At 39.2% G+C, this 25,108-nt stretch overlaps 1 protein-coding gene across 1 annotated transcript in view; it reads right to left on the reverse strand.

Annotated features, from left to right (window-relative positions):
* The window catches only part of LOC141550295 (uncharacterized), a 155,855-nt gene that overhangs the window by 48,323 nt on the left and 82,424 nt on the right, over positions 1 to 25,108 (reverse strand). Inside the window, exons 42-54 of the mRNA XM_074280791.1 lie at positions 20,841 to 21,197; positions 18,698 to 19,054; positions 16,773 to 17,123; positions 14,205 to 14,336; positions 12,246 to 12,395; positions 12,014 to 12,130; positions 11,029 to 11,202; positions 10,121 to 10,331; positions 6,587 to 6,753; positions 4,764 to 4,876; positions 4,026 to 4,107; positions 2,019 to 2,156; positions 835 to 997 (exon numbers count right to left, since the gene is read on the reverse strand). Coding sequence (XP_074136892.1) covers positions 835 to 997; positions 2,019 to 2,156; positions 4,026 to 4,107; positions 4,764 to 4,876; positions 6,587 to 6,753; positions 10,121 to 10,331; positions 11,029 to 11,202; positions 12,014 to 12,130; positions 12,246 to 12,395; positions 14,205 to 14,336; positions 16,773 to 17,123; positions 18,698 to 19,054; positions 20,841 to 21,197 — 2,512 coding nt within the window. The remainder of the gene's footprint in view (positions 1 to 834; positions 998 to 2,018; positions 2,157 to 4,025; positions 4,108 to 4,763; positions 4,877 to 6,586; positions 6,754 to 10,120; positions 10,332 to 11,028; positions 11,203 to 12,013; positions 12,131 to 12,245; positions 12,396 to 14,204; positions 14,337 to 16,772; positions 17,124 to 18,697; positions 19,055 to 20,840; positions 21,198 to 25,108) is intronic.

Raw genomic sequence — 25,108 nt, forward strand, 5'->3', positions numbered from 1 at the left:
TAGATTAAAGAAGAACCTGGTTATTTCTTAGGGTATAATGGAAAGTGTAATAGATTTGAAGCAAAAAGACAGATTCAAAATCTCTCAGTTACTATTCCTGTGACTTTGAACAAAGCATTTAGTTTCTCTGAACCTCAATTTCCTTATCTGGAAAATAGGATAAAGTGGATGCTCTTTAAGATTAAATTGATGATCCTATGATCATTTTAAAAAACTGGGATCTCCACTGAGGGGACGATAACAGAAATGGGATAACACAGCAAATATTCCCATCTCAGATACCTGCACCAACTTATTAGTCCTTAGCTCACCAAGAGGAAGATATTGACTCAATGACGGGCATTCAATGCCTTCCAGAGAGATACACAAAGTAATATTTGTTAACTGACTGATTGGTAGTTTGGAGACTGGGAAACCTAGTTTGGGAGGAAAGGAAAGTAGCAGATGGGACCCAGTTAGTTGGGCCTCTTCTCTTTTTTCACATTAATCAACCATGGCATAATTCAGGGTTGGCAAAAAAGCCTTCATAACAGAGGGGCTGTGATTGATAATTCTTCTCAGGAAAGACTATTTCCTTTAGGACTGCATCAAATTAAGATCAAGGATTGCTGTTTATAAATGAATATTTCCTAGGAATGAATTTGGGATTAGAACACATGTCTAGAGCCAGAATTAGCCCCTTTTAGGAAGTTATTACAAACTTTTTTAATCTCTATATTTGCTTAGGGACGCCTGATGAACACAGCTGATGCCTTCTCTAATCTTTGACTTTTATCTGTCGATAGATATCTACTGGTTGTTGCCTATTCAATGACTTGCGACTGAGAAACTTACCCTGCAGGTGCTGGCCCCTTGAGAACTTGGGAAAAAGTCCCTTGTAGCTGCCAATGAATTTGAACTCCTGGCCACCCCATAGTACCAATTGTTGGATGGTTCTAGTCCCATTGGCTTTCTGATACATGGTCAGAAGCACCATTTCCCAGGGGATCATTTTGAGCTACAAAGGAGAAAGAAGGAAGCATCATCACCAGAGTGGCAATTCAGGTGGGGGTTCAGGTTAGAAGGGACTAAAGGAGAAAAGATTTTAGAAAGGTGAGAAAAAGTTTAATTAGGCCTTGGGCTTTTTGAGACAGAGCATTAGTCTTGGAGTCAGCAATCTGGTTTGGAGAATCCAGTGTTTTGCACCAAGTGGATATTAAATAAATACTTGTCTGTTTGAATAATGATTTAATCGTGATAAGATATTTAGTTACTTGTGTAAAGGATGACGAGACAACATTACCATTCATTGTTGCCAGTCTGAGAATGGGACTTCCTAGAAGTACTTGGACTCAAAAAGGGTACATTTTAACAGAAAGGTCCTTAAGCTGGGACCAACAAACTTTTTTTTTTTTTTTTAGTTTTTATTTACCAGATATATGCAGGGTAATTTTACAGCACTGACAATTGCCAAACCTTTACCAACAAATTTTTTTAAAACCATTTTTAAAAACTTCATTTCAACATAGTTTCCTTTGTAATCCTATATATTTTATTTTATGCATTTAAAAATGTGATTTTAGTAGAGGATTTTAGGAAGATAACAAAAGTAAGTCAGAAAACTTTAGGCTCTCCAAATTACTTCCACCAAAAAAAAAAAAAAGAAGAAGATGATTTTGAGAAATGGTTCATAAGCATTACCAGACTGCCAAAGAGGTCCATGAATCAAAAAAAGTTAAGAACCCCCCCCTTTTTTTTTTAATGGGAGAAGACTTAGAAAAAAGTCAGAGTATGAGGCACTACTAATGGAAGTCTCTGGGCAATTAGGGAGTTTGTGCTTCAGATGAAAGGTGACTCCCAAAAGAGGAGTGGTCAAGACCAAGACCAATTTCACCCACTTGACAAGGCTCACTTGACTTTTGGGCTCTTTGTTTTTTTTTGGGATTTTGCCCAGGAAACTTAAATATTATCATTTCTATAACCTGGCTATAACATCGGGCTCTGGCTGCCACACAGGGCCCCAAGTTGCTGTTCCCTACCTGGGGAATTGTATGCATCAGCTCAGTCACATGAGTGAAGTTGGATGCAGCAAATGTCAGCTTTGTGGTCATGTGGAAATGATGCTTTTCCAGGTCAACAGCAATCATGTTTTCAGCTCCACTTGTAGAATAACTTACCTAGGTGGGTGAGAGGGCAAAATGAAGTTGCTTCATCAAGAATCTGAGGGAACATTTCACAACTGATCTGGGCATAGTTTGTCAACCCCTGGCATAATGAAGGAGGCGCTTAACTCAAATTCTAGAGATCTTGCTTCTGATACTTACTGGCTGTGTGACTGTAGGGAAATCATTTTATTAATTTCACATCCAGTTTTCCCATTTATGACAATAATAACACTCACCTCAAAGAGCTGTTGTGAGTTTCAAATAAGATATTATATGTACAGTGCGTTGCAAACTTTAAAGTACTATATAAATGTTACTTATTATTGTTATGTTTCAAATACATGTATGTATGTGTATATCTATATCTATATGCACATTTGTATGGTATGTCCTAGTTACAAAATACTTAACATATCTCATTAGAGCTTCACAAAGATCCCATGTGGTGGGTCATAGATCTAGAGCCCAAAGGGGCCATCTAGTATGCCCTCCTTCATTTTACAGTTGAGGTAGGTTAAGTGACTTGCCCAAAATAATAAATGAGAAACAGGAGTAGTATCTAGGCCCTCTGGCCACAGAGTTGGTGTTGTTTCTTGTATGTAAGGCAATGCCCTTATTAAACCTGTTTTACAGTTTGGGAAGTCAGGTAGTTAGGAAAATTCTGAGATGGGAGTCAAATCCACGTATATGCCTTTATCACAGTGGAACTTTATCATCAGCATTCACTCACTGTGACCTGAGGGCTGGGAACAAGCTTAAGGCTACCTACAGTCCTGGGACTGCTAGGAAAGAGAACCGCTTTCTCGTCTCTGTTGGGCTGAAAGATCTCTAGAGAAACAAGCTCTATGTGCAGGGCTGAACTCTCTCCAGAGCTCTCCTGGAGCTTATTTCTGACCCAGACTCCCCAAGGAGAAGGAGGAAAGTTCAAGACAGGAACATGTGTTAGACATCCCCATTTTGAGCCAGGCCCCTCACTCTGCCAGCAGATGTAAGACACAAGGATTGTTTGTTTGTTTATTTTTTTTTCAAGACTGAAGTGAATTTTTAAAAAATGTTTTCTTTTTTTAATTAAAGCTTTTTATTTTTCAAAACATATGCATGGACAATTCTTCAATATTAGACTTTGCAAAACCTTGTGTTCCAATTCCCCCCTCTATTCCCCCATGCCCTCCCCTAGATGGCCAATAGTTCAATATATGTTAAATATGGTAGAAATAGATGTTAAATCCAATATATGTATACATATTTATACAATTATCAAGACACAAGGGTATTAAAAGAAATGCTGAACAACTTATGTTGGGAGATACCAGGCCAACCATTTGTTTGGGGAAAAAAGAAAAAAAAAAAACCTTTGAGCTTGGGAGACAAAGTCTGAGATGTCGGGAAACTGGAAAAGCCTTTAAAGCCATGTCTTGATGGGCTTGAAACGCTCTTTAATCTATCCCAGACTCAGAGCGTGGGCCCCAGCAGCAGGATGCTCTGCTGGAGAATCTCCACTGAGCTGGGGATTGGAGATACTGTCTGGAGGGGGTTGGGAGGAAAGGTACCCAGCAAGCCAGCTAAAGCACGTAAACACCAATGGGGTTTTTAAAAAGCTAGAGGCCCATTTCTGTAGAGCAGCCTGGGGCTGCTCACCTGGGGTTTTCTTTAGCTCCTTTAAACAGATGTGAACATGTTAACAAATTCTTCTGTATCACTAACACTGCCCCCTTCCAAATCTCCATCTGCCTCCTCCCTTTCAACATACTCCTCTCTCCCTCAACTTTCTGCTCTGGAGGGCAGCCATGAGAAGAGAAAAAAGATGCATGTGGAATGAGTTAGGAGCCGGCAGAGCTCAGGGACTGGCCAACAGGAATGTGAGCCACAGGGAATAGTTACCTTGGTGGAAAGTTTGGCTCTTCTGGGGAAGTGGTTGAGGAGGAAGGAGAGATGCTGTTGGCTGGTAACATGTAGTTCTTTGCTGGAAAAAATAATCATAGAACCTGAAAGGATTTTAAAGATCATTTACCCTAACTCCCTTCTTTAATGAAGGAGAAAACAAAGGATTAGCAAGATTAATGTCACATCACACAGGAAGTAAGTGATAGAATTTGAATTAGAAGTTGGAGCTTTTGGCTCTGAATGCAACACTTTTGATCATACCACATTGTATAATTTGAGAAACAAAACATAAGTATTTTTCCAACTAGGATTACAAAAACGGGAATGAAATATTGAAATCAGTACTGGCCTCTTATAAGAGTATAAGGAAAAATTAAGGAACAATTTCAGGAATTCCCTCTTATTTTAGTAGGGCAATTCAGATTTACTATTATAATATTGGTGAAGAAAACCTATAATATAGGAAATCTTTTTTAGCAAAGTTTATTCTCTTTCCCTAGAATATAAGGTCATTATTTCACTGCTTAAAAGGATCATGGAGGTGACCCAGTGCAATTTCCTCATTTCAACAATAAGAAAAATGAGGCAGTTAGGTTAAGTGAGTTGTATGTGGTCATTTAGTCAAGAAGTATTCTAGCTCTAAGTTCTCCTTCCTAGTCCACCTGCCCCTCAACATACTATGAATTCATGATCTGTGAGTATCTGGAAACTCAGATCCAAAGACTTTTTCCTTACCTGAGCAGTTGATTCCTTCCCCTCACATGGATGAGAAGACTTGTTTGGTTCTCACAGGTCACCTCCAAGGATGTTTTCATTTCACTGGCTGCCAAGATTTCCTGGAATAACAACTAGTAGGAAGGGGAGGATAAAATAATAATATAAATAAACATAAATAACATAAATAACATAACAAAACATAACATAAATAAACATAAAAATAAAAAATAAAGTAAAAATTCTTGGAGGATGGAACCTAAATTTTTTTTATCTTTGTCTCTCCAGAATTTATCAGTGTCTGTCACATAGAATATATTTAATAAATGCTTGTTGATATGGATTGAATTTACAAAATTACCCCAATAAGATTAAGATGGAAAACACATGTTTATCAAGTAGACTGATTAGATCTAAGCCTTCTCCAAATCGCTGATGTGATCTGTGATGAATCCTTCCTTTTTTCACACTGCAATAATCAGACTTAATGATTACTATTGATTATATTCATGTATACTATATATTTATTTATAGTGTGATACACATATGTGTGTTTATGTACATACATACACACATATGTATGTTTCTCTTTTATTCTCCTTTCAAACTCTCAACTTCCCGAGGACAAGGATTTTATGTGCTTTTTATCCCCCTCTTTCTTCACCTCCAATTCTGTACCATTGCTTAATAGATTCTTAATACAGACTTGGTAACTGACCAGATTGCCAACTTTCAACAAGAAATAAGTTAAATAGAAACTGTTTTCTATCACTTTATGAGTCCTTTGGAAGTATATGTGTATATAGAATGCATGTATGTGTGTGTGTGTGTGTGTGTGTGTGTCTAGGGTGAACATGTGTGTGAGAAGGAATCTAATTCACTTTATTAAGAAAAAAAACACAACAACTGTTTGGACATGTATACATATATTGTATTTAATTTATACTTTAACATATTTAACATATTTTGGTCAACCTGCCATCTGGGGGGGGAGGAGGGGAAAAATTAGAACAAAAGGTTTGGCAATTGTCAATGTTGTAAAATTACCCATGCATATATCTGGTAAATAAAAACTATTAAAATAATAAAAAAAAGAAAAAAATACGAATACAGAAGAAACAAGTCTTCTGAAAACCACTTTAACAAGTTACAGATTGACTTTTGAGGGCGTTACTCAAGGATTCCAAATAAAAGCAAATCTTTTGTGTTCTTATTAATAGTAGAGCAAAACTAGTTCAAAATGGTAGATAATTTTAAAATCATTTTTAAAACTTTGGAATGCATAAGATGGTTTTTCTCCTTTTTTTAAGGTTATACATGTACATCCACTTAAAATATATTTCTACATGAGTCATGCTGTGCAAGAAAAATCATAACAAAAGGGAAAAACCACAAGAAAGAAAAAAAACAACAAAAAAGTGAAAATAGTATGCTTTGATCTGCATTTAGTCTCCATAATGCTTTCTCTGGATGCAGATGGCATTTCCCATTGCTGAGGAGGACTAAATCTATCATAGTTGAACATCATACATTTTTGCTTTTCTGTGTACAATGTTCTGGTTCTGCTCACTTCATCATGAGATGATTTTTCACAGCAGATTTACCTAGGAAACCAACTAAAGTTAATCATATTCCTTATAAACACACCAATCTTCCTTGAGAAAAATATTTCAGGGAGTAGTGGAGGGAGCCAGTCTGGAGTAAAACTTTTTTCAATACATGGTCCATCCAGAAAGTGGCTTGAGTATGCAAACGGTGGTTGGAAAACTTAAATAACTAATTCCTAGAGCTTTTCTAGCTGTGGTCCTTTCCTAGGGACCAGAATAATAATCTCTTCTCATTACCTGGCTTGTGAAGGGCAGGCCCAGCTGTCTGAGAATTGGCACTGTGTGTTGGATATGGACTACAAGCTCGAGGGTCCCATTTACTTCCAAGGCCGCCAGAGCTGCTACATTGACACTGATTTTCCTGTCCCCTCCCTGGATGTTCACGCTGCCCTGGGTCTGTGTTTCTAGATGTGGAAGGATAAAAACACTTAGTAATAGCAAGCCAATGAGGTGTAGTGGAAAGGGAACTGGCTCTAAGGTCACAAGACCTGGATTCATATATCTCACCTCTGATATTTACTATCTGTGGCAAGTCACTTAAGAATCAGGAAGACCTAAATTCAAATCCAGCCACTTGGGCAAATCAGTTATTTCTTATGCTACAGTTTACTTATCTATAGAATGAGAGGGTTAGACTAGATAACCTTTGATGTTCCTTCCAATTCCATTTCGAGTTACATTCTATGATAGGATGTCTCCTTATGCCCTTATGTAGCCATTCTTCTCCCTTTGTTCCCTTCCAAGATAGGGAAGAAACTAGAGACTACAGTGAGGGTGATATTGCTCTCTCTGGTCCCCACCAATGAGTAAAGAAAGCTACAAGCCCTATCTGCATGGAGAGCATCCTTCAGTTGGTCTCAACTCAGTAATTTCCTTAGCCTGGAAGAGACCTTCAGATCACTGAAACATTAAAAGCTGAAAGGCATCTTGGGTGCCATCTTGTACAAATCCTTCATTTTACAGAGGTGAAAACTAACACTCAGAGGATTGGCTTGCTCAGGATCACAGAATCACAGAAATTGAAAGTTGGAAGGGACCCCAGCAGATGTCCAGTCTAACTCATTTACAAAAGGAATTCCATCTATAACATACTGTGGTTGTCCAGCCTCTGCTGACGACCTCTCAGGAGAGAGGACCCATTATTTCTTGAGTTGGCCCTTACAGTTTGGGAAAACTCTATTAGAAATCTTTGTTTTTGTTTCCTCTGGACATCAAACCTAAATTTTTATTTTTGTGGCTTCTATCCATGGCTCCTAATTCTATTCTCGGGGGCCAAATAGAACCAATCTAATTTTTCCTCCACATAAAAAGTCAATCAAATTCTTGAAGACAGTTATCTTCTCTTCCTCAAGTCTTCTATTCTCCAATTCTTTCAGACAATCTTCACATGACATGGACAAAAGGCCCACTACCAACTTGATTGTTTGGTCTGCTTGCTTGTGGGCAGTATCACATGTAGACCATGCCAAAGAGATAAGTTACATTTCATTAGATCTAGAAGAGATTTTAGAGATCATCTAATGTAGTGATGATAACTAATATTTCTAGTTTAAGATTTGTAAATCACTTTATATAGATTCTCATTTGATTTTCACAAGAAATCTGTAATATAAATGCTATAATTATTTCCATTTTACAGATGAAGAAACTGAGGGAGGCAGAGGTGAAATGACCTGCCCAGGGCCACAAAGTAATTACTTGAAGCAGCATTTGAACTTAAGTCTTTCTGTATCTTATGCTCTATCTATTCTGCCACCTGACTGTTTCATGGTATATCTCATTTTGTGGATGATGGAAATAAAACCCAGAAGGGGTTAGTCCATATAGTCCAATGTCCCATACCTGGTTAGGGGCAGTCCGTGGAAATTAGAAAACAAACCTAAGGATTTCTAAAATATTCTGTTTCTTCAAAACTTGGTGGTTTGGGGGTTTGCTTGTTTTTAAGCTATGTAGATAAGAGACTCTGAAGTCCTTTCTAGCCACCCCTTCTAAAACCTAATAACTTTCACTGTCAGGAAATTATTCTCTCTCTTACTTGAAACCCTCATGCTATATGTTTCTTAAAGTACTTTTAGAAAACTAAAACTCATTATGAGCAAATCTGGGGGTTTTGTTTGGAAAGCCAAGTTCCTGTGATACATTTAATTCCCTCCAGATATGCCTAACCATGTTTTCTACTTCATGAGCCCAATGTGGAAAATGATTTCAAAAGTTCCTTTGACATTGCAAGCAAGGCTGCTCCGTGGATTCTTGAGGGGCTTCCAATGAAGCTACTTTCTGAGGGTCCATGGCAGATGGTGCTGAAGTCTCACTTCCTTGCCAGCGAACCTTCCTTTCTCCCACACAATGAAAATGTCAAACTGTCATCTTTATCTATTCTTTCCCTGGCTCTGAAAAGCCTACTTCTCAGCATGGCAGTAAAAGCTGGGAAAATTATCAGTTCTCTGAGTCTTGGAAATTATTTTCTCTGACTTTGGGGAATTGATGTATAGAAGAAGAAAATCATGTTTTTAATTAACCCTCAAAAGAAAATGGTCATTTTCCCACTAGATTATAAATCCCTTGAGGGCTAGAACCATGTATTATTCATCACTTCATTTTTTTAAACTCTAGCATAGTGTTTCAAACACAACAGGTAATTAAGAAATGTTTGTTAATGTTTAATAAAAGTTTTTAGTTCATCTTCAAGCTTTCACTATGTATAGACTGGCTAGGATTTTCAAACTCAAGCAAAGATTACTGCATAGATTAAGAACTGATTTAATCTCTTCCCCTCAATCCTCTGATTATTTGAATAACCCACAAACTCTTGTTAATCTGTAGCAACAAAGAGTTTGGGGAGCATGTCTTATACAAGATGTAAGACTAAATTAAACCATATGATCATCAAACTACAGTGAAAAAGGATTTTGAAGTCCATCTAGTCCACTAAGAATATGATGAAGAAATGGAGGTTTGGGGAGATTGGAAGTTGTTCATGATGATGTAGTTAGCAACTGTTAGAGGCAGAATTTGAATCAAGGTATTCCTGTCTCCTGGTTCAACAATCTAATCACTATATCTCTGAGAATAAGTAATTTAAAACTATTTCAGCCATTTGCTGCCACCTATTTTTCCCATCAAAATTTTTCTCAAGGTTTGCTTTCAAGGTCTCTTTTCCCCACACTGGTCACATGCATACTGTAAAAAAAAAAAAGACCAGTGAGATGGCCAAGAGTCAGGTGGGGAAGAAGAAGAGGAGGCGGGAACTTCAATAATATACATACTAGATAAACAGCCTCTAAAGAATCAAGACTTGACTACAGTTCAATCCTTTTTAATAAAAGTGCTCTTTCCTCTTTTCCTCTTACCAGTTCCCTTGGGGCAGCCAAGTGATGTGGTAGATAGAACTCTGAGCCTATAATCAGGAAAATCTGAGTTTGAATTTTGCCTCAGATACTTACTATGTATGTGAGCAAATCACTTAAGTTCTCATCTTCAATTTCCCATCTCTAAAATGGGAATAATAATAACACTTACCCACAGAGTTGTGAAGATTAAATGAGAATATAGATGTAAAGTACTAGCTATTAAAAACACAAATCCCTAGTATGAGATTACTGACTGAGGACCACTACTTTAAATGCACTATCATCCTGACTCCAATGGATTCTTCTCTGCCTGACTGCCACAGAAGTAATGGCAGACAGTGCTGCCTTCCGACATGTCCTTGGATGAGGGTAAAAATCTGGACCCAGTCTTTGCCTGAGGAAGGCAATACACCATTCTTACCTTGTGTCTGTAGCACTACAGTAAAGCCAACCACCTCTGGGTAGCCAGTTCCTTGCCTCAGAGCACTGCTGTTATGTTTGCTCCAACAAGAGAACTCTATTTGCTGTCTGGCATAAAAACAGCTCATGGTGTAGTTGAGAGACGTCTGCCCCATCAGAATGTTCACAGAGCTGTCAATGTTGGAATTGATTCCTTGGAGATACATCGCAACCTGAATTAAAGCAAAGGGAGATAGATATTGAGCCACCACCCTAAATTCCTTACCTGTCATTTTCTGAGAACAATAACAATAAAAAATCCAAATCCATCACCTCAGAACTTCCACAGAATAAATTCACTTTGACTTCTGTGATGGTCCTTACACTCTTCAAGGATCTGATCCAATTAGAAACATTTCATTTTTTTTATCAAGTTATTACATGAAAGGAATTGATTTCACATATAAAATATTCATTTCATTATATAAAAAATGAAAACCAAGTTAAGCAATCCTAGAATCTATGGGCTTAACTAAGATTTCAGAGAGGATCTCATCCATCCTTCTTTGGACTTAAGTCCATTAAAGGAAGATAAAAGTACCCAAAATGGGGTCATGAAAGAGTAGGACATAATTGAATCAACTCAACATAAAGAAGTGGGAGCAAGAGGGTTAGTGGGAAATGAGGGGAGAAAACCCCACTAACCATCTTGCTTCCCCATTTCTTTATTGGAGGGGACTCAAAACTTTATTTCTCAGTGGTAATAGGAGACCAGGGCCAAGAGTTGTGCTTGCCCTCCATGGCACCAAAATACTACAGGAATTCAAGCAATGGTCATCACTCCTGGATGCGCAGGTGAACAAGATTTTCATGAATTAATATGGAAGCATTTCATGGGGCTATGGAAAAGGAATCTGAGGTCTGATGTACCTGAAGTGATTCTGGAAGTCCACACTGCAACAACACAGGCCAATTATGCCAGAGAGTCCCAGACCAGGAGTGTTTGGCTGTGGTGCTCCAGCTTTGGCCTCCAAAGGTGATGATCCCTGAGCCATACTGGGCTCTGATACTCAAGTTCTTGGCTGCTTGGTGGTCCAGAGACAGCTGGGAGTAACAGGATTTAAGTCGGAAAAGAGTTCTCTTTCTATCAGCTACATCAACATCAACTCAGGGTGGTGGGAACCAAGTGGAATTCTACAGGATCTCAGGGCTGGAGTGGAAGGTTGGGCTAGAGAAGGGGTTCTCAACCTGGACTATGCAATTTTATTTATTTGCTTGTCTTTTGAGACAATTGAAATCAAGTGCCTGAGGCCAAATTTGAATTCAGGTCCCCCTGACTTCAGGGCCAGTGCTCCATAAAGGTTTAAACCAGAGAGGTCTAAATCACAGCTCAAGCCTTAGAAATCATCTAGTCCGACCTCATCCCTCTCACTTTATAAACTGAGGAAACTGAAGGCCAGATGGTCTTGCAAAGTCACACAGAAACAGTAAATCCAGCATTCAAACCTGACTCCTCTAATTCTAATATCAGGTTATTTTTGTTTTTCCCTTCTACAACAATTACAACAGTTATTTCCCCAAGGTCATGGATCTTATTAATGGGTTGTTGTCTGTCATTCATTCTTGAAGAGGGCCATGACATCAGGGAGGTGATAGCATGACATTAACTGCACTGCATTTATGCGAGGGAAGGCTCTGTAAGGTCACCTATCTCACTTTTCCCCTCCAGAGCTTTCTAGATCCAATAGCCACAAATAGATCAAGAAAACTGGATGACTGAGAAGATAAATTGGGCCTCTTGGCTATTAGTTGAATGCACCTTCAATTCCACCAAGTTTCCTCCCTAATGGTATTTCAAACTTTGTATTTGGGGAAGATGAGAGAGATCTGAGAAATGGGGAGAAAGGTGACCTACCTGCAAGTCTATCCTGTCTTCCAGCCCTAATGCCTGTAACGCTGGGACATTGTGTCGGATTTTGTAGTCGAGGGAAACATAGTCTGACTGTTGAGTGAAACCAAGCTCCTCAGAAATCTGTTGACCACAAAGGATACAAGATCAGCCAAGATGGCAGCTTTCACAGGATTCCTCCTGCAGTGCTGTGCCGGACAGTGCCCAGAGAGTCCTTTCATAGGCCTTTCCCTCTCACCTGCTTGTTGTCCATTCCAAATCGGATGGTACGCCTATAATTATGATTACTTCTCACTGTGGTTACATCCACCAGGATCCGAGCTGGGATGCCAAAGTGGATAGCATCAGGGAGGTTGTGGGTAAACAGCATGTCTAGCTCTTGATGTGTCTGGGTCAGGTAAAAAAGAAATGGGAGCCATATATGCCAAAATATTCATTGCAGCACTTTTTGTGGTAGCAAATAATAGAAATAAAGTAACATCTTACTTTAGCAAATATTGATGATTGGCGAATAGGCTAAATAATTTGTATTGAATTAATGCAATGGAATTTTCCTGTAATGTAAAAAATTATGGGTGGGAAGATACATGAACAGGTGAAGAATAAGATAAACAGAACCAGGTAACTAATATACACAATACTTATAGCAATGAGAAGAAAGAGAAACAACAACAAAGACAAAAATTAAATTATAATGGCCAAGATTAGCCCTAAGGAAGAGTGGAGAAAATGTACTACCTAAACTATGGATGCATAATAATGCATATTCTATCAGAAATAACTTAGTTCCTTTTGTTAAAGTATTTTTTCTCTTCTTTTTTAAATCTTTGCTAAAGGCATTGTGGTTCACTACATAGGGAAGATATGAGAAATGCATTCAGAAATGAAGATGATATTTAAAAAGCTACCAATAAAAACAAGACTTTAAAAAGAGAAATGAAAAAGAAAATGAATACCATAGGGAAAGTCAGTAAATATGATATTTAAATAGCTATCAATAAAAACAAGACTTTAAAAAGAGAAATGAAAAAGAAAATGAATACCACAGGGAAAGTCAGGTTTTTGTCAAAGATTCCTAAAGAATCTTAGGATTCTTTATTCCCACTGCTCAGGAAATTAGGGCCTATGATAGTAGGATCATAACTTTAGAGCTTTGAGGGATTGTAGAGCTCTTCTTATCAAACCCCTTGATTTTACAGATTAGGTAACAGACCCAGAAAGGTTAGGGGACTTAGCCAGGTTCTCACATGAAAAACAGCTGGCTGAGGAAAAGTAGCCCTTTCCTTTCAGGGCCTTGTGGTCTGAGAATGGACTTGGGGTTTTGTCCTTTTTAGTCCTAAGTATGAGAAGTGGAGTCTCTGGACCCAGATTTCAGCCCTAGTGATCAAAGACAAAATTCCAGTTCAAATGTTGTAGCCAATCTAGAAGGAAGCCCCTGAGAAGCCAAGGTAACCATGATTTGAGTTCAAAGAGAAGTTCTGGTAGGACTAGGTTATATGAGAACTGAAGGAACTTGTGCACCTAATCTCCCTCCTCTCCCCAAAGACTGAGGTGGCTTGAGCAAGAATTTCCATGTGTGTATGTGGTAAGGAGAGAGGTATTTTAACATTTGTTCTTGTTACAGCCTTGAGGCAAATATTTCTTTATAAAAGTTAATTTGACTGGTAAATGATTTAATTGAACTGAGGTGAAGGACACTCCCAAAATTGAGGGAGGGGATGGAGTTAATGGCAGAGATACTAGACACCATCCAAAAATAGCACTGGAAGAGGTGAAATATAGGAGATAGGGCCTTCAGGCAGTGAGGACTACAGTAGTTGCTAGTTCACACAGATAGTAAATTAGCAGAGACAGGATTCAAATCCAGGTCCCCTGATATCAGAGGACTCTTCCTACTGCATCACACTGCCTCATCCTCAGAGCAGAAGAAAGCTCTCGATGACTTACCTGGTTGGGTTTCTCTCCATTGTGTAAAGAGCCCTGACCTTTCCCAATTTCAGCAGTTTCAGTTTCAATTCTCTTCCTTGTAATTTGAACAAGTACTCAAGTATGGTGTTTAGCACACAGTAGGTATTTAATAAATGTTTATTGATTTTTTTTCCTGTCAGATATTCTAGCTGTGTTAGAGGAGAATAGTCAGCATCCTCAGGCTGGCTTCCATACCCAATATCCAGTATTTTACTTGTGACCTACTCACCTCAGTAGCCTTCAGGATAAGAAGGCCTCTCACTGTGCTGTCATCTACAGTGACTAACATCTGAGCATCCAGATCCATATTGTTCACCACCACATAGCCAGAGCCATCAATCCGACCTGGGACCCCAAGAGCCTGGAGAGCATCAAATCAGAGAATTAGTTTAAACAGCTAATTAATGTTAATTAGTTCTAATTTTGTGTTTAGTTTGTGTTTAGAGTTAAGAGTTCAACAGGACTTTAGAGATTAGTTACTTTAACACCACCATCATCACCATCATCACCATCATCAATATTATTTATTGGTGCCAGAGACTGTGTTTTACAAATGCAACGACCACTCATGGGCCCAATCTCAATAATGGCAAGCATGAGAATTTTGACTTGCTTCATTTTTCTTGCCTTGGCAGTTCACTTTCCTTAGGCAATTCTTAAAATTTTACCATCTTGGTGCCACGTAATTGATTTTATTCCCATTGATTCTGAGAGCTCTAGAACTTAAGCAATCCACCAGTCTTAGCCTCCCCAGCAGTAGGGCTTGTAGGCACAAGCCACCATTCTCAGTTTATTTTCATTTTTATTTGGACCTATCAACATTGTGATCATTACAAAGAACCCATTAAAAACCTAATGGTCCTTTTACAATGCCTGGTACTGTATAATGACCAATATCTCATTAGATCTACATTAGTTTCTCTGGCCATGTGGGTCACTGTTTATTTTTGCAGTCAGATTATAACGTCTATATCTCTATCATTCTTCACACACACACACACACACACACACACACACACACACACACACACACACAAACTATATCCCTACCATCTCCTCTAATTGTCATCTTATCTCTCCTCCCCTTTGCAGCTAACCTCCTTGAAAATGCCATCAATACTACTGTCTCCACTTCCTTTTCTCTTATCCTCTTCTAAATTTTGCAGTCTAGCTTTCAATCTCATCATTCAACTAAAACTATTCTTCATAAAGCTACCAGTGTGATCTCTTAATTGTCCAAACCAATGGCATTTCCTCAATCCTCACCTTCCTTGACCTTTCTTCAGTCTCAGACCCTGGTGATTATCTGCTCTTTCTAAGTATTCTGAATTTTTGTGAAACCATCCTCTTGGTTCTCCCTCTGACCCGTCTGGCCATTCTTTTCTCGGTTTCTGCTGGATCTTTACCATGTTATGCCTATTAACTCTGAATATCCCAAGGCTCTGTCCTGTCTCACTTCTTTTTTTCTCCATCTTCTCATGGCGATCTCCCAAGAGTTCAATTATCTCCATGCAGCTAATTCTCAGACCTAGTCTCTGCTGAGCTCCAGTCCCACATCACCAACTGCAAATATGACATTTCAAAGTGGAAGTCCCATACGTATCTCAAACTCAACATGTCCAAAAGAAAACTCATTATCTTTCTCCTTCTTCTGAACTTTCCTGTTACTATCAAGGTTACTACTAGCCTTCTAATCACTCAGGTTGGAAACTTCAGTGTTATTCTTGGTTCCTTACTCTCATTTGCCCAACATATCCTTGCTGCTTCTATCTCCATAACTTTCTTGTATATCTCTCCTTCCTTCTCTGTACCCACAGGGCCACCAAATTTATTGGACAACTGTTGTAAGACTCCTAATTAGAAGTCTCTTTGTCTCATATTTCTCTCTATTCAAACTCATCCTTCACACAACTCAATAAATGATATACCTAAAGTGTAGATAAAACCATATTGCCCCCACCCCTCTATATACAAACTCTGTAAACTCTAATGATAATAACAGTAATAAATGTTGTTTGTCCTTCATTTTCAAAGAGAACTAAAATTCTGTTTCAATGAGTCAATAATAAAAATATCATTTATATGGTACCCTATTATTAACAGGCACTGGGCAAAGCACTTTATAAATATTATACCATCTGATCCTGAGAAGTTGGTGCTATTATGATCCTTACTTTGCAGTTAAGGAAACTGAGGCAAACCAAGGTTAAATGATTTGCCCAGGATTACATTGATAGTAAGTATCTCAAGAAGATTTGAACTCAGGTTAGCATATTAGTATCTCCCTATTATTTCTAGGACCAGATATAAAGCCCTTTATTTGGATTGAAAGCCTCTCACAATCTGGACTTTTCCTATCTTGTTTTCTTATAAATCATTTCATTTTATGGACTCTGCAAGGCCATACAAACCAGCATACTTGCTATTTCTCATTAACCATGTTCTATCTCCCATGCCTGAAATATACTTTTTTCTCACTTCTACCTTTTAGAATCCCTGGCTTCCTTCAAGACTCAATCCAAATGTTTCCTTCTGCCCTTCCTGATCCTTCCAGCCCACCCCAGTTGCTCCTGTTGTCTCCTGTAAGGTTTCTTTGTATCTGTGACATTAGCTGACTTTTGTACATGTTACCTTATCCGTTAGAATGTAAAGACAATTTAATTCCCAGCACTTAGCACCATGCCTGACAGATACATTGTAAGCACTTTGTTGCCTCATTGATTTTCCTGCCCAGTCTCATAGGGATTGGGAAGCACAATGTCCTGTGGGTTTTGGGGAGCTCTCCCTCCTGAAGTACCTGTGTTGCTTTGCAGAAATTCTCAACCAGGGCCCTCCATTGGAACTTCTTCTCCAGCTGCAGATCCCCATTAGCTTGGAGTTCACAGGCTCCCGATCTCAGAGTCAGGCCCAGCTGGTATTTGGCCTGTTTGCCAGCTTGAAAAGACAGCTTGGTTTCCTGAGGAATGGCCCAGAATGTAGGCAAGGTGTGCCTGAACGTGGCTCGGATGGTGATCTGGGGTTGCCATGCCCCCCTGAGTTCCAAGAAGGCTGCCGGGCCATCCATCACCAGAGTGCAGAGCAGCTTGACCTGACTGTCGGCAACCTGAGCTGATCCGTTGAGGTGCATCCGGGCAGGGATCCCAAGGTCCTGCCACCAGTCAGACAAAATACCTGGTCAGCTCTACACCAAGGATTTCCCGCCTCCTCCCCACCAAGCATAGCCCTTCTTGGCTGATTCCATTTGTTCAGCTAGACTAAACACTTTAATCACAGATGTCTTGGCAAAGGAGAAAGCATGTTAGATTGGAGGGGAGAAATAATTAATGTGCTCATAAATGCTGAAGAGTTGCTAAGTAGGGTGTAGGAGTGTGGGAAGCAGGCAAGAAAGTGAAGCCCACTGATTGATGAGGGTTTGAAGACAGGCTGGCGGGAAGTTAGACTTAGGCGAAGTAGATGAAAGTCAAATTGGAGCCCAAGTGTCCAGATGTCTAGAAGGAGGATTAAGGAGAGAAGGAATGAGTCAGTGAAGGCTTAGAAAAGGAGAGATCTAAATAGTCCCCTCACTTTGCAAAAGCACTTTGAGGTTTAAAAAGTGCTTTTTGAACAATAGCCCTGCCAGCTTGGTGAAGTTAATATTATTAGCCCCATTTTATGGATGAGGAAATTGAGAGTCTGGATTTGCCAAAGTAACTGAATTTTAGTTGGCTATTTAAACTCAAGTCATCTGCTTTCAAATTCATCCTTTTTTTTTTTTTTTTTTTTTGTCACCATACCACATTACCTGAGGAGAAGTTATATCACCAAGGCTGGAGCTCTAAAAAAGGATTCCCTCCGCCTCTTCTTTTTCCTGCTTCTCATTTTCCCCTTTCTTTCCACACCCCCCCAAGCTTCCTAAATGCAGTAGAAATAGAAGCAAAATCATAATGTCTCAGTCTGGAATTTTTCCTAGGACGGCATTTGGATAATCTAAATCTTCCCCTCCCTTCCTCCTTTACCTTCTTTCACCCACTACCTTGCAGGAATTTAAAGAGGTTGTCCCTACTGCTTCACAAATAAATCTCACATACAAAGGCATGGATCCAAAATAACCCTAAAAGAACCTTAATTCCAACTTGTTAAAGTCAGTCAGCCAGCATTTATAAAGCACCTACTGTCAACTATATCTTTAACTTGCTTGCTTTTTCTGATAATAAAGTCTTATTGAGATATAACTACAAGGCAAGATTTACAGGTACATAACTTCTCAGAATCATCCATAAACCCACTGGAAAGATATATAAAGTCTTAAGCTTTCATTGCTAGTTGGGATTCTTGGCTGGAAGGGTAATCCACACCACTCAATAAGAGATCCTAAAACACCATATGGAGTGATATCACTCTCTATGTGACCCTGGCCAGGATCCTTAACCTCAGAGTCTCAGCAATTGCCTGGTTAATTAGTAAACCCGTATTTCTAACAGATTTGAGATCCTAAAACACAACATGGAGTGACTCAGTTTATTTACTTCATCACTCTCTATAGACCCTGACCAGGTTTCTTAACCTGAGTTCCTCCTCATCTATAAAATGGATTATTTCAAGGTGAATACAATAGATTTCCTATATGTTACACAATTGTAAATTATAACTATCTAGTATTTCCCACTATTAATATATATTATAATCACCAGAGGATACTGTTTTCTTGCACTTTTCCTTCCCTTCCTCATTGCCCAGACCTACCTGCAGTAGCTCACAGTCTGTCTCTGTATCAAGTACCCACTGGGTTTTGTTCCTGGGCTGGAACTCCATTCTTCCCAGAAGTCGACACTGCCCAACTTGGAGAGTCAAGGAGCTTTGTGGGATAGAGCCCAACCCTGTCTGCAGGTAGATGGTGCTGCTGGGGGGCAGCCCCAGATGGGTCAGGGACCTGAAGGAATGGTGCAGGCTTCCTTGTACCAAGGGCTTTTGTCTGCAGGAAGTTGCTAAGTGCATGTGAGCATCTCCTTCATCACTCTGGAGGGCCATGGTGAGAGCACTATCACAGGGTCCAATCCTGAGGGAGCCCCTGGTGGCCAGACTCTGTGGAAACCCTGCTTTCTGTAATCATGGAAGAAGAAAATGGAGGTTTTTAAAAAGCATGAGCTATACTTGATGTATCAGAGAACCTGTTGAATGACCAATAGAACCCCAGCATTTTTAGGTAAATGACATGTTGGGGAAGGGGGGGAATTAAGGGAATCTCAAGCCTGGTATACAATGGCTAAGAGGCAGTCCCTCAAAGATAATAGCTCCTAACAAGTACACAATATCAGCTGTGAATTATTTCTCTTCTTCTCTGGCCTTTCTCCATCCTCCACAGCAGTCACTAGCAAGGATGTTCTGGAGTCAGTTAATACAGACTTAGGAGATTCTGCTGTTAAATTTGCAATATGAGCATTTACATCTCATAATTTGGTAAATGCTATAACTCAGGGCTTGACTTATTATTTTATTGGTTATCTAGACTCTAAAAAGAGATGGAAAAATGTTAATAATTCAGATTAAATTTAAAAGCATGTCATGGTTTTCAGAGAGACTGTTATTAAACATTTACTAGCACACATCTCACATTTCCATAGCTCAGATCACATCACTCCTTTATGCAGAAATCCTCTACCTCTTGTGTTTATGAAATAAAGCCCAAGTTTCTTATCCTGGCATTCAAGGCTCTTCACAAACACACCCAGTTGATTTAGCTTATCTCAGTAATCTCTCTTATATACTCCATGCTCCAGCTAAGCTAAATGACTACTTGTCCTCTAAACATGATCTCTATTTTCTTACTTCTGTGTTTTTGCTCATACTTTTCTCTAGAACTCAAATCTTAACCATTTTCAGTAGTCAAAATGTGTGTTTCACAAAGCCTTCCTTGATCTTTCCTCTTATCCCTGGCCACCATCACCATCAAGGAATTCCTTCCTCCCCTTCTTTCTCCATCTTCTTTTTCCTGAGCACTCACCAAATTCTTTTTATATACCACTTATTTACATACTTATTCCTTTTACTAGACTATCAGAATCTCGAGGAGAAGGATTTTGTTTTATACATCTTTGTATTTGCCTATTGGAGGTATCATATACAGTAGATACATAAATATTTGTAATAAATTGGTGAAGAAGCTAATTCACTTAAGAATTGCATGACATAATTTATACTCAGTTTAATTTTCAGAATTCTTAGGGCATAATTCATTCTTTTGTTCTTCTGATGTCTTCTAATCCCTACTTCCAAATGATACTAAAAACTCCCAGAAGATACAGAAATAGTTTAGGCAATTTATTGCTTTGCCATAGAAGCACAAAGCTGTGATGGCAATCACAATGATGCACTGGGAATGTCTGCCCCTCAGTCTTTTGTTAGGGATGATCATTGAGAACAAAGCAAAAGAATAAATATAGCTGATAAATAACCAGGGAAAAGACTGGCAGAAATTAGGAGTTATTAGGAGAATTATGCTGATATGAAAGACCTAAGAGCCTGATTAATAATAAACCAGAAAATTCTAGATTTTTAACACTAAGGTACATAGTAGAAATGGTTCTTACCTTTTTTTTTTAACCCTTGTCTTCCTCATCTTTGCCAAATCTAATGCATCCTTCAAGATTCAGAAACATTCCCTGGTCACTTCAAACCTCATTCCCTTAGCTGAAATTTATTTTATTTATTCATATATCCATTCACTCATTTAACAAAAACTACTAAGCAGCTCCTATGCTGGTCCATGCTGGGTCCATGAACCCAAGGATATCCTCCACAATGACTAACGCAGTTTTTGATGTAAGTAGGTATATAGTAAATATAAATTGAATATAGAATGGACCTAAAAATTGAGACTGGATTATACCTCTATTATAGGGCAATGATTCTCCAGAGAAAGGGTCCAGTTGGTGTGAGTTGTGTTGCTTTCCATCCTGATATCTCCATCTGCCATCACAGAACATGGGCCTATGGTCAATTCGAGCAGCACCCTCGGTGCATCTCCGCCTGTAGTTGACACCCTGAACAGATTCTCTTCAGCAATTCCCAGTCCTTTGAGTAGAGGCCACGATTGTTGAAGCTGGGCTTCCAAGTGGTTGTGGAGACCACAGAAAGTGTACAAGTGGACGTGGGTAAAGGCTTCACCAGAAGAGAGGTGTCCAGCCAGCCTGGCCTTGCAACCATGTGCCAGAAGGGAACCATTCAGGGACAGCATGGCTGGACTCTGCAACCAAGGAAGATTGAGGATGTTAGGGAAATAATGACCTCAAGAACCCCTCCACAACCAACCCATTCTCTCTGATGGGAGAATATATCATTTCTCCTATAGCCTAAGCATTTTTCTTGAACAGAGTGTGTGTAAACTCTAAAGTGAAAAATGTGACATCTATTCTTGGCAAAAATTCCAGAACATTTTATTAAAGAGATGCTTTGTTTACATTTAGAAAGAGAAGCAATGTTCACTAAAAGCCTATTCCTTTCTTGACAAGGAAACCAGACTGGTCGAAGGCAAGTATGTTATAGATTTATATTTCAGCAAAACATTAAAAGAGTATCTAATGCTTTTTTAAATTTTTGGACAAAATCAGAAGAAATGAACTAGATGTCGGTATAGTTGAGTATATTCAAGCTAAGGTGGATATCTGGATCAAAAGAATAGTCATGAATAATTCAATGACAGCTGAAAAATGAAATATAAAGTTATAGATATAGAAATATATTTCAGAGACAGATCTTTGGGATATATTCATTATATATACTATATAATACACACATAAATATATAGTGAAATGAGCAGAACTAGAACAAATTTATACTATTACATTGTAAAGACAAACATGTATATATGTGTATGTGTATATATACATACATATTCATATATTTTGTTTATGGAGAAAGAAGGAGTGGGAAGGTAGAGGGAGAAAAAAGGAGGGAAAAGGAGAGGAGGAAAGGGAGAGAGGAAAAGACAGAGGGGGGAAAGAAGGGAGGAGGGAAAAGAGGGAAGAGAAAAAAGGGAGAGTAGAAGGATAGAGGAAGGGAAAGAGAGAGAAATAGAGACAGAGAGAGAGCAAAGGAGGAAAGGAAGAAAGAAAGGAGGGAAGGATAGAAATGAGAATATATGCTAAAGACCTTTATCAATAATTTTGATAAAGGTTTATTAGGTGGGCAGCTGACCAAAAAAAACTGAAAAAAATAACTTGCTGGATAACAATTTTAAGATGCAGAAACATCTCCATAAATTAGAATTTTAATTTGAATCTAAAAAGATCAATTTTAATTAAGAGAAATACAAATAAAATTATTCACATAAGTTGCTTTTTCTTTGAGTATAGGGTGGAGAAAGTAGCGTAGTTAGGCAAAATTTTTTATGTGTTATTATTTTTTTTAAGATCTTTGTTTTTAGTGGACTGCAAATTCAATAAGGATTAACAATAGAAGTCACAAAAACAAAGACCAATCTTAAGCTATACTGAGTGGAAAGTGTTCAGTATGAGGAAGGTGAGAATATATGCCCTGCCCACTTCACATTGGGAGGGTTCAGCCCAATGTTGGGTGCCTTATTTTAGGAAATAATATTCATGCTTTAACATGTTAATGAATCCAGAAGATGGTGATAAAGCAAGAAACCAATAGAAGAAATTGAGGATGTCTAACTTGGAAAGAAGACTTAGGGAATATATGCTTGTAGCTTGCTACACCATGATTCCAGATGACCAAAGATGAAGCATGCTGCCCTCCTCTAGTAGAAATGATGGACTCAAGCCACAGAATAAGACCAATATTTTTGGACATGGCCAATGTAGGAAGTGGTTTTGCCTGATTATTCCTATTTGTTACAAGACTTTTTTTTTTTCTTTTTCAATTGGGAGAAGTGTTAATTGAAAAAAAAGAAAAAAAAACCCTTGAGACTACTTAATGTAGAGAAGAGAAAGATAAGTCAAAAGTTCAGAGAAAAAAATAAGGAAAATCCTTTAAATCCATGACAATGTGTGTTGGCAAAGGAATTTAAGGTTCCTAAACAATTCAGATTCCTGGATCAGAAGGTGGAGGAATACTAAGAAGGGAAGAGAAAAAGATAAGGCAGTGTACTGATTTCTTGAAAGCCTACTTTTTGACCTTCCATAGGGATAGAACTATTTTTTCTTTTCTGATTTTATTCTAAGACTACCTGAAGGCAAAGGATGAATTGGAATCATAAGCTCAGAATGATAGAGGTATAAAGAGGAGACCTGGCAATAGAAAATCCCATCTTGGACACTTTTTATCTATCTGACTCCAAGGAAACTACTAATCTCTGTCAGTTTCAGTTCCCTTCTTTGTTAAAATGTTGTAATAATACCTACTTCATATGGTTATTGTAAGAATTAAAGGAGCATATATACATATATATATGTGTGTGTGTGTATATTTATATATAACACTATAAATCTTAAAATACTAGTCATTATCATTAATTATTACTACTACAAATACGATCTTTTCCATCAATGAAAAGATCCCTGGTTTTGGAATCACAGGAATTCTGTTCCTTTGCCATTTAAAACTTGTGTGATCTAATGCAAGACACTAACCTCTCTTGACTTCAACTGTAAAATTAATGGAATATATGACCTCAAAGGTCCCTTCTGAACCTTAATTCTATGATTTTAGGACAGAAGTCCATGGAGCTATATGAAGTTCTACCACTAAATTCCAGAATTAGAAATTACTCATATGGCTAACATCTTCCTTCCAGCCTCAAGGAGAATGGACATTTCTCCAGGGGGAAGAAGTGTTTTAGGGTCTATTTTAGGGGCTGGCACAGTTTCTGGATCATGTGGGTACTTATAAAGCCTCATCAGACTGGAAGGTGAGAGAGCTATGGCTTAGCCTCTTTCAGTTCCCTTAATTCAGGGTTTCTGTCCTCTCCTCCCTCAAACTGCGCCTTTGTTTGATTCATTTTGAAATGGTCCATATCTCCATCCCCAGCATCATTCTGGACCTGTCTGCCCACTCCAAGGTCAGTGGAGCCCCAGCCAGCAGCATGCAAGAGCCAAAGCAGTTTGAAACATGTCCTTCTCTGGGAAGAACATGTTCCTTTCTACCTGGAAGTAGGGACAGTGACCACGGAGAGCCAGCTTCCACTGCCCGGGTGGACTCCTCCCTTGTCGCCCCACACCGGACACCCTGCAGGTTCCACTCAACATCTCCAGACTCAGTTCTGCCCGACTCCCAAGCTGAGCTGCTCCGTGGAACCAGTTTCTCTCAGGAATGCCGGTCTGCAGCCAGCTCAGGATGGTGTGGTGCAGCAGTACCTTCAGCTCTGTCTTCCTTCCCCAGGAGGTCAGCAATTCTGCTCTCAAGGGCTGGCCCCCCACAATGACTCGGACCTTGCTAATTAGCAAGGTTGGACCGTAGGTCACCCACCCCACTAGCTGTACACTTGAAGGCACAAGGAGAGTCCTCAGCTGTCTCCACTGGTGCTCCCAAGTCCAGTTCATTCTGGCCCCATGATCCAGCAGCCAGATAAACCCGCTTGTATGGAAAGAATCTTGGTTTCTTCGAACTTTCAAGCTGCCCTTAATTTTTTTATTTTTTGCTTTTGCATATAATGTCATTGACCACCTCCTGCCTAAATTTTGTGGTTTCTTTTTTTGTGGTAGATCCTGGAGCAACTTGACCTTGGTTATGCCCCAGCCCTGCCAGTGAGTTCTTGCTGAGAGGAATACACCTCTCCTGTCAAGGGAGGCATGAACATGCCCTTCAAAACCATGGCAATGTGGCTTGGGGACCCTCCAGGTGTCTGCTGTGTGGTTGATGAGATGTGCATCAGCCTCTCCCCTCAGAGAAGAAGTTACTCTGCCCTTTTTGAACCCTGATGCCTTTTGAACATCTAAGTGGGTGTAGATCCCTTGTCCCTCTGCAGTTAGATTTAGCCTGGCCTTCAGTCTACTGGGCTGACACGTGAGCAAGGCTCTGACCTTCATGTCTTTTGGGATGTGAAGGAAACGGAGGTGGGAGAATGTGTGCACCAGCTCTCCTACGACTTCCTGCCCACGTCCCCTGCTGTGACAGCCACCTGCGCTTAGGCTATCCCGGCAATAGTTGAACCTCACTGCGCCACATCTACGGAACCCCATCGTTGAGAAGGAAGTC

The sequence above is a fragment of the Sminthopsis crassicaudata genome, chromosome 1 (assembly GCF_048593235.1).
Source record: "Sminthopsis crassicaudata isolate SCR6 chromosome 1, ASM4859323v1, whole genome shotgun sequence".
NCBI lineage: Eukaryota > Metazoa > Chordata > Mammalia > Dasyuromorphia > Dasyuridae > Sminthopsis > Sminthopsis crassicaudata.